We start from the raw sequence: 10,475 nt of genomic DNA on the forward strand, positions 1-10,475 counted from the left end.
TTGGGCGGACAATTATCCACAACAACTGGTCTAAAGTTGCAAGGACATTCAACATCACTGAAGGCTCAATATTCGCCTTCTGCTTCAGCAGTTTTCTAGATGAGATTTGTCTGTCTACGTGTATGATTCTACTTTCCTGTTGAACCATGGAAACTAGGTTCGGTTTGATCTCATATTCCGTAGCTGCAACATCAGGTTGTGCTATTGGTTCACACATGAAATTGTTGCTAGGAGTAGGAAAACTCCCAAGATTACAAGCCATAGTAACTTTTTGGTTTTTTCTACTGACAAGACTTGCAACAAAATAAGACTTACACTAAAAATTAGTAAGTAAGAACAAAAACTAAAAATTAACTTTAACAAAAACTCTAAACACAAAGACTAGGAATACTAAATTCCTCCCCGGCAATGGCGCCAGAAAAAGGGTTTGACATCTCCTTTTTATTGATCCGATGTTGGAAAAAGAAAGGGTATCTCGCACCTATTTCCCCAGTGGTGACCCTGGTATCGAACCCACGAGAGGAAGACTCCCTTGAAGTGATGGTCTCTAGCAAGCTTTTGCCAAAGTGTCAAATCCAGGTTTTGACTGGATCAACAAGCAAATTGTGATTTAAACATTTATAATAGAAAGAAGGTACATGGACGAGGTCTTAATGCTTACAACCATGTACTGGTGTTGGGATAAAAAATGGTATTAGTTTGTGCTCGGGAAATCACCCATCAAGAGGTGCTTGCTTTGTATCAGAATGGGGGATGTGTCGAAATTACATCTTGACCGGCACGAGTTCTGCATCAAGAATCAGTTGTCCTACTGAAGACCCTATCCGTCTCATGGGGTTGCCCCGATAATTAAGATAATAATATCAGACTAAAGCATTGGGCGTTTAATGACTACACCTCATGAATCCCCAAGGATATGATCCATGTTACCCAACTAAACCTTACTGTCACCAATGTTCGGTATAACACTTCACAGTCCCCTTGCTCCTAGCCTCACCGGTGCTCATCGCCATGATCCTGGGTACGTGCAGGGATGAATATCACGAACAAGACAAGAGATACTTCACAAAACAATTTTATTTCACACATATGAGACGTTGTGTCAAAGACTTCCATTGATCCCTTCACCAAATACCTGAAGTTGCAAGGCTCATGCCTCACCCCATACCTTATCGAACTACTCAGACATGGAGATCAGATCACTAGAAGAAAACACTGAAAAACATATTTTGGGATTGATTGATTGCAATATGTCTTACAATGGATGCTTTGTGCGATGCACGATTACAAGTATGAACTAGATGAGAGAACACTATGGTGGTGGAGATGGCTATGGAGGTGAAAATGGCGGCAGCTAGGGTTTATGGATGAAGATGATGATGAACAGGTGGTGATTGTGCTCGACGTTCCTCTTTATCTCCCTTTTGTTGACATTTCGACGGGGTCCCCTTTATAAAAGTTGCTCAGGTGGACGACCTACCTCGGTTTCCATGCAAAACGATCGCTCATACAAGCGCGTGCGGTCGCATGGAACGTCGTCTTTGGTTCCGGTGGTTTTCCGACGCCTCCTGGTGACTTGTTTCTTCTCCATTTTCCTTCATTTCCTTTCTCCCACGTGATCTCTTCCCTTTTTAGCTCATTTCCCGTGGAAAATACCAAAGAGAGGATTTGTGGAATCCTTTGCATTCATCAGTCATTAGTGGAAATATCACAGCGAATATCTCTCTTCTAATGAAATAATTTGGTTTAAACAAGGTTGAAATGAGTGTAAAAATATCACTCGTGAGCGGGCAGAGTGGTAGGAGTCGAGCAACACTTCTTGCTTCGCCACGTCCACGTCCAGCACGATGGTGGTGCCAGCGTTGAGTTGCTCTTCCACGCGCCGGTGCTGTCGTGGAGGCTGAGGTTAGGCTTGGTCGGCCTACGCCTGCTGGAACTTGGCCTCCCGCTCCTCCCCATCATGTCCGGGTAATGGCCACGAGCCTCGCCAATGGTGCTGCCGGCATGCACCGGCGAGGAAGGTGGCGCCGGCTCGTCCTCCATTGGGGCGTCATTGGCCTCCGTTTGCCTGCTGACCTGCCAGCCGGCGGTAATGGTAGCCATCTCCTTCTTCTGCTCTGACGAAAGGGTGTCCTAGAGGGCTTTGGAGTGCGAGGCCATGGCGGGCGGGGTGTGGAGAGCAGAAAGGGACTGAAGGAGGATGAATGCAGCCCCGCCCGGTGGTGTGATTAATGGTGGGCAGCAGACGGACGGACGGGTGGCGCCGGAGTAGGTTCCTCGGAAACCGCATATCGCTAATGTAGGATGACGAACCGACGGGGTGTCGTTTGAACACGGAGCAATCGTCTGCACCGGAAAGTGACCCGGGTGATGTGGTCGGCCGGCGCACAGCTCCAATGCCGACAATAGTGAGAGATTGTGTCCGCTCTGGACGGGCATGAATTCGGCACTGGCGCTCTGGAGCGGCACTGACAGTTTCGGCGGGATGCATGCGCGGGCGAGTGAGGGGGGTTAATGGTGGACCAGGGCAGTCAGAAATGGACCTGGCAGCGGTTCGGGCGCCCGCAAAGGCCTTCTAGTTTGTCTCCTGTCTACAGGAAAAAATACATCTGGACCGTCGAGCGTATCGATACATGATCGTGTTGGATGAGAAAACATGTCCGACGGGACGGTTGCAGGTGGTTTGAAAGTAAAACGTTGGAGACGCCCTAATAAAACAGGAAAACACAATCTAGTCAGGCTAGCTATGCAGAGCAATGCTACATCTACGGTAAAATAGCTACGGGATTAACGTAATCAGCATCGTGGGGATTTGTGATTGGAGCTTGGGGGAGGAAGGGGCCCACCCCCTGAAAATCAGGGGGAGAGAGAGTTTGTTTGGTAGTTTACGTAAAACATTACGTTAGCTTACGTAGATATAGGATTTAGCATCGGCGGGACGACTTGGTTTGTTTTGATTGGTTGAGTGATGCAACCCGCGTCGTGGCGTCCGGCCGACGCCTCCAACTGAGCCGAAATGAGAATCAGAGGCGATCCAGCCCACGGACTGGGTATTACCTTCATCAGTGTTTCGCTACGCAGCCGCGACAAACACCGTCGGTGTCTGCCCTGGTATTTGATTTCTTGTGATCGGAGGGCACTCAATCCATGCTTCATGTTCCCATCTAGCACGGCTGGGCACCTTGCTTACAGAAGCCCGAGTCGAGTCCAACACAGCAAATGTCCACTAGCAATTCTACAGGAAGGGGCACACAGATCATTACCTGTACACAGCGTACACGGATCATCTCCTGTATAACACTTCATACTGTATGTTGAGGTCAAATTAAACCAGCCTCAGTAGTCCAGCTCTATATATACAGCGTAGCTGTATGTTCAAGAGCCCACTCACAGATCATCTTCGATCTTCATTTTGTTCGACATCATCTATCATGCCTCTTCTTGTGGCGCTGCCCGTGCCCATCTCTGTTAGAGCTAGCACGGGTGCTCTTTCTAGTACCGGTGCCGCATCTCCTTCAGCAAATGCTGATGGCCTCCTGTTCGATGATCTTGTGCTCGGTGACGGTGAGGGAAGCAAGAATGAGACGGACGACGACCCTGCTGTGAAGTTGGAGTGGCTCAGGTCACAGATCATCGGCGCGGAAGCAGAGTTCGCGTCGCCGTTCGGGACTCGCCGCATCACGTACGCCGACCACACGGCGTCCGGCCGCTGCCTGCTCTTCGTCGAGGAGTTCGTGCAGCGGAACGTTCTCCCGTATTACGGTGCGCGCCATTAACAGCCTTTCCGCTAACTCTTTTTTCTAACTTGTTTTTTTCCTCTGAATTCTAGCACTGCTTACAAGTCGGACAAATGGAAATTATGGAAGTAATGTGTACGTCTGTGTAGGCAACACGCACACGGTGGACAGCTACGTGGGCATGCACACGAGCAAGCTAGCCAGGGAGGCGGCGCGGTACGTGAAGCGCAGCCTGGGAGGCGGCCCACAGGACGTGCTGCTCTTCTGCGGCACGGGCTGCACCGCCGCCATCAAGCGCCTCCAGGAGGTGACCGGCATGGCCGTCCCTCCCACGCTGCGCTCCAGGGTGCTGGAGGTCCTGCCGCCGTCCGACCGGTGGGTGGTATTCGTCGGGCCGTACGAGCACCACTCCAACCTGCTCTCGTGGCGGGAGAGTCTCGCGGAGGTGGTCGAGATCAGGCTGCGGCAGGACGACGGCCTCGTCGACATGGCGGCCCTGGAGGAGGCGCTGGCAGCGCTCGGGCGCGCGGGGCGGCCCATGCTGGGCTCTTTCTCGGCGTGCAGCAACGTCACCGGGCTGCGCACCGACACGCGGGCCGTGGCGCGCCTGCTGCACCGGCACGGCGCCTTCGCCTGCTTCGACTTTGCATGCAGCGCACCCTACGTCGACATCGACATGAGGTCCGGGGAGCCGGATGGCTACGACGCCGTCTTCCTGAGCGCGCACAAGTTCCTCGGCGGGCCCGGCAGCCCGGGCATCCTCGCGATGGCGTCGCGGCTCTACCGCCTCCGCCGCACCGCGCCGTCCACCAGCGGCGGGGGCACCGTGCTCTACGTCAGCGGCTTCGACCACGGAGACACGGTGTACTGCGAGGACACGGAGGAGCGCGAGGACGCGGGGACGCCGGCCATCATACAGAAGGTCCGAGCAGCGCTGGCGTTCAAGGTGAAGGAGTGGGTCGGGGCGGAGTGCATCGAGGAGGGCGAGCAGCGCATGCTCGCCCTCGCCCTCCGCCGGATCCGGACGGCTGCCAACCCCAACCTGCGGCTGCTGCTCGGCGGCGACCCCGGCACCACCGCAAGCCGGCTCCCGGTGCTCTCTTTCGTGGTGTACCCTCCGGTCGTCGACGAGAACAAGGAGGCGGGGCCGGCGAGGCCGCAGTTGCACTGCCGGTTCGTGACGAAGCTACTGAACGATCTGTTCGGCGTGCAGGCTCGCGGGGGCTGCGCCTGCGCAGGGCCTTACGGCCACCGGCTGCTCGGCATCACCCCGGCGCGAGCCAAAGCCATTAAATCCGCCGTCGAGATGGTAACCGAAACTAAACAGTTTCGAACTTCATAATCCTCTGCACTCACTATTTGTCGATGATGGATTCTGTTCTGATCGATCGATCCATGCAGGGCTATCACGGTGTGCGGCCAGGGTGGACGCGTGTCAGCCTGGCGTACTACACGTCGGCGCGCGAGGCGGAGTTCGTGCTGGAGGCCATAGACTTCGTTGCCAGTTTCGGCCACCGGTTTCTGCCGCTCTACACCTTCGACTGGAAATCCGGGGACTGGCTGTACAACCGCACCTGCGGCCGCGTCCGGCCAGACAACCGGCCGGTCGCCGATACTACCATAACTAGTGCTGCTGCTCTTGAGTCACACAGTGGAGAAGTCAAAGCAGAGCACGATTACCAGAGCTACATGGCGTTTGCACGGAACCTGGCCGAGTCCCTGCTCAACACTGGCCTGGATGACACTCCGGCTAGGGGCATTCCCAAAGCCATTGACCAACAGTTGGTTTACTTTATGACGTGACTTGAGTCGCCGCAGAGTTCGACCCTTGGGTCTTTTGGGTTTTTTTCCCCCGGTATAAAAGATGATGCAGAACTAGAATATACGTATATTTGTCAACTCATGTCATATATAGTACAACAGTGTAAAGATCATCGAAGATAGATTCATAGATAGTACATATTTCCAAAGCGTGACGCCGGGTCTGCGCTTTCTTTCTTCCAGGAGAAGAAAAGAAAGGCAATCTCGCCTCCTGCCGCTAGGGCTTCTTCTTCCGCGGCCATCTTCCGGCGGCTCCCCTCCGCTGACGGCCTCGGTCGTCAGTGGTGAGGGGAGTCGCCGGATCCACGCGTGTGGATTGTTTTAGGCAGTAGTTTTTTAGGATTTTGGCTTGTTCATTGTCATTGGCTTCGGCAATGGTGATGGTGACACCGACTAATAAATCTTCAGATCCTTCCCCAATGAGGCGATCCGTTTTTGGGGTGGATTTGGAAACCAGACTGTTCAAGCAAGGATGGTGCGACGGCGGTGGCTGTCGGCGTTCTGGGAACGGGGGTCCCCAAACTTGCCTGCCTACGGCCTGCAGCGTGGCTCAGTCGATGGCCCAGTACGGCCCGTCTTCATCAGCAAACACTCAAGACCCTCGCGAGGGGCCAAGCCTCGTAGGGCGGACGACGCAAGGCCTCCTCAGGGGCGGCCTCACCAGGCCGGCTCGCGAGGAGGCGGAGAGATCAAGGCGAGGGGTACCTCGCGAGGTGCTCATGACGCAAGTCATGACGATCAAGACCAGGCGGGCGCCAGCTTGTGCAGTGTCCTCGTTTCCTCTTTGGTGCAAAGGGGCAAGCGCAGGCGCGGAGTACCGAGGCATCAGGCAAAGGTTTCCATATCGGTGCAACGAGACCAAGACCAGTAGGACGACAGGACGGAGGTCCCAGTGAAGCCCAAGACGACGTCATCACTAGTGCCTTTGGCAGTCAAATACAACCTTTAGTCAGGATAGCTTGTACTAGCTGTCCCCTTTCAAAATGGCCGTTGTTGGCTCCTTTCCCGCTCAATATTTGGGAAGAGGACCAGGGCCTCTATAAATAGGGCTAGCTGCAACAGTAGTGGTAAGGGAAGATCTCATCTCATCTAGAGCGAAGTTAAGCTGATCCGAACCTAGCTCATCCACACCACCACAAGAACACCTCTCGCGAGGCTTTTCTTCCCCTGTACTGTTCATCACCATCCCAAGAGGCAATCCACCACACCACACACTGGATTAGGGTATTACACCACAACGGTGGCCCGAACCAGTATAAACCTCGTGTCTCTTGTGTTGTTTATCGTGCTAGCTTAGAATGGCGGCAAGGTTGTGGGCGTGTTTCGGTAGGGAGAAGATCTTCGTGCGCACCCCAGGGTTCGAATCTTAGGGGTTTTGCCGGAACTCGATATCCGACATTTGGCGCGCCAGGTAGGGGTGCGCCGAAATCTTCTTTCCGCCGATCTGTGCTCCACCGCTTCGTCGCATCCATGTTTGGCGACCTGACGACCAACGCCGACCGCTGGGCGGTATGACCAGCCCATGCCGCGCCACCTGCCCAAGGTGTGTTGGGGAACGTTGCAGAAAATTAAAAATTTTCCTACGGTTTCACCAAGATCCATCTATGAGTTCATCTAAGCAACGAGTGATAGGAGAGAGATTGCATCTACATACCACTTGTAGATCGCGTGCGGAAGCGTTCAAGAGAACGGTGATGATGGAGTCGTACTCGTCGTGATCCAAATCACCGATGACCAAGTGCCGAACGGACAGCACCTCCGCGTTCAACACATGTACGGAGCGCACGACGTCTCCTCCTTCTTGATCCAGCAAGGGGGGAAGGAGAGGTTGATGAAGATCCAGCAGCACAACGGCGTGGTGGTGGATGCAGCAGGACTCTGGCAGGGCTTCGCCAAGCTGCTGCGGGAGGAGGAAGAGGTGTAGCAGGGGAGGGAGGCGCCAAGACACAGGGGTGCGGCTGCCCTCCCCCCTGCCCTCCTTTATATAGGCCCCCGGGGGGGGCGCAGGCCCTGGGAGATCCCATCTCCCAAGGGGGGCGGCAGCCAGGGGGGTGGAGTGCCCCCCAAGGCAAGTGGGGCGCGCCCCCCACCTAGGGTTTCCAACCCTAGGCGCAGGGGGGCCCAGGAGGGGGCGCACCAGCCCACTAGGGGCTGGTTCCCCTCCCACTTCAGCCCACGGGGCCCTCCGGGATAGGTGGCCCCACCGGGTGGACCCCCGGGACCCTTCCGGTGGTCCCGGTACAATACCGGGTGACCCCGAAACTTTCCTGATGGCCGAAACAACACTTCCTATATATAATTCTTTACCTCCGGACCATTCCGGAACTCCTCGTGACGTCCGGGATCTCATCCGGGACTCCGAACAACATTCAGTTTGCTGCATACTCATATTCATACAACCCTAGCGTCACCGAACCTTAAGTGTGTAGACTCTACGGGTTCGGGAGACATGCAGACATGACCGAGACGGCTCTTCGGTCAATAACCAATAGCGGGATCTGGATACCCATGTTGGCTCCCACATACTCCTCGATGATCTCATCGGATGAACCACGATGTCGAGGATTCAAGCAACCCCGTATACAATTCCCTTTGTCAGACGGTATGTTACTTGCCCGAGATTCGATCGTCGGTATCCCAATACCTTGTTCAATCTCGTTACCGGCAAGTCACTTTACTCGTACCGTAATGCATGATCCCGTGACCAGACACTTGGTCACTTTGAGCTCATTATAATGATGCACTACCGAGTGGGCCCAGTGATACCTCTCCGTCATACGGAGTGACAAATCCCAGTCTTGATCCGTGTCAACCCAACAGACACTTTCGGAGATACCTGTAGTGCACCTTTATAGTCACCCAGTTATGTTGTGACGTTTGGTATACCCAAAGCACTCCTACGGTATCCGGGAGTTACACGATCTCATGGTCTAAGGAAGAGATACTTGACATTGGAAAAGCTCTAGCAAAACGAAGTACATGATCTTGTGCTATGCTTAGGATTGGGTCTTGTCCATCACATCATTCTCCTAATGATGTGATCCCGTTGTCAATGACATCCAATGTCCATAGTCAGGAAACCATGACTATCTGTTGATCAACGAGCTAGTCAACTAGAGGCTCACTAGGGACATGTTGTGGTCTAAGTATTCACACGTGTATTACGATTTCCGGATAATACAATTATAGCATGAATAAAAGACAATTATCATGAACAAAGAAATATAATAATAATCCTTTTATTATTGCCTCTAGGGCATATTTCCAACAGTCTCCCACTTGCACTAGAGTCAATAATCTAGTTACATTGTGATGAATCGAACACCCATAGAGTTTTGGTGTTGATCATGTTTTGCTCGCGGAAGAGGTTTAGTCAACGGATCTGCGACATTCAGATCTGTATGTACTTTGCAAATATCTATGTCTCCATCTTGAACATTTTCACGGATGGAGTTGAAATGACGCTTGATGTGCCTGGTCTTCTTGTGAAACCTGGGCTCCTTGGCAAGGGCAATAGCTCCAGTGTTGTCACAGAAGAGTTTGATCGGCCCCGACGCATTGGGTATGACTCCTAGGTCGGTGATGAACTCCTTCACCCAAATTGCTTCATGCGCTGCCTCCGAGGCTGCCATGTATTCCGCTTCACATGTAGATCCCGCCACGACGCTCTGCTTGCAGCTGCACTAGCTTACTGCCCCACCATTCAACATATACATGTATCTGGCTTGTGACTTAGAGTCATCCAGATCTGTGTCGAAGCTAGCGTCGACGTAACCCTTTACGATGAGCTCTTCGTCACCTCCATAAACGAGAAACATGTCCTTTGTCCTTTTCAGGTACTTCAGGATATTCTTGACCACTGTCCAGTGTTCCTTGCCTGGATTACTTTGGTACCTTCCTATCAAACTTACGGCAAGGTTTACATCTGGTCTGGTACACACCATGGCATACATAATAGATCCTATGGCTGAGGCATAGGGGATGACGCTCATCTCTTCTTTATCTTCTGCCGTGATCGGGCATTGAGCCAAGCTCAATCTCACACCTTGCAGTACAGGCAAGAACCCTTTCTTGGACCGATCCATTTTGAACTTCTTCAAAATCTTATCAAGGTATGTGCTTTGTGAAAGACCTATGAGGCGTCTCGATCTATCCCTATAGATCTTGATGCCTAATATGTACGCAGCTTCTCCAAGGTCCTTCATTGAAAAACACTTATTCAAGTAGGCCTTAATGCTGTCCAAGAATTCTATATCATTTCCCATCAAAAGTATGTCATCTACATATAATATGAGAAATGCTACAGAGCTCCCACTCACTTTCTTGTAAACGCAGGCTTCTCCATAAGTCTGCATAAACCCAAACGCTTTGATCATCTCATCAAAGCGAATGTTCCAAATCCGAGATGCTTGCACCATCCCATAAATGGATCGCTGGAGCTTGCATACTTTGTTAGCATTCTTAGGATCGACAAAACTTTCTGGCTGCATCATATACAGCTCTTCCTTAAGATAACCGTTAAGGAATGCCGTTTTGACGTCCATCTGCCATATCTCATAATCATAGTATGCGGCAATTGCTAACATGATTCAGACGGACTTAAGCTTCGCTACGGGAGAGAAAGTCTCATTGTAGTCAATCCCTTGAACTTCTCGATAACCCTTAGCGACAAGTCGAGCTTTATAGATGGTAACATTACCATCCACGTCCATCTTCTTCTTAAAGATCCATTTGTTTTCTATCGCTCGCCGATCATCGGGCAAGTCTTTCAAAGTCCATACTTTGTTTTCATACATGGATTCTATCTCGGATTGCGTGGCTTCAAGCCATTTGTTAGAATCTGGGCCCGCCATCGCTTCTTCATAGTTCGAAGGTTCATCGTTGTCTAACAACATGATTTCCAGGACAGGGTTGCCA

At 52.3% G+C, this 10,475-nt stretch overlaps 1 protein-coding gene across 1 annotated transcript; it reads left to right on the plus strand.

Moving 5' to 3' along the window:
• The first annotated feature begins 3,220 nt into the window (after positions 1-3,220).
• Positions 3,221-5,666, plus strand: LOC123065639 (uncharacterized). Its single transcript, XM_044488884.1, has 3 exons — positions 3,221-3,762; positions 3,887-5,046; positions 5,139-5,666. The coding sequence occupies exons 1-3, from the start codon at positions 3,372-3,374 to the stop codon at positions 5,538-5,540; spliced, it is 1,953 nt and encodes a 650-aa protein (XP_044344819.1). The 5' UTR covers positions 3,221-3,371; the 3' UTR covers positions 5,541-5,666.
• Positions 5,667-10,475: the final 4,809 nt, after the last annotated feature.

The sequence above is a fragment of the Triticum aestivum genome, chromosome 3B (genome assembly GCF_018294505.1).
Source record: "Triticum aestivum cultivar Chinese Spring chromosome 3B, IWGSC CS RefSeq v2.1, whole genome shotgun sequence".
Taxonomy (NCBI): Eukaryota; Viridiplantae; Streptophyta; class Magnoliopsida; order Poales; family Poaceae; genus Triticum; species Triticum aestivum.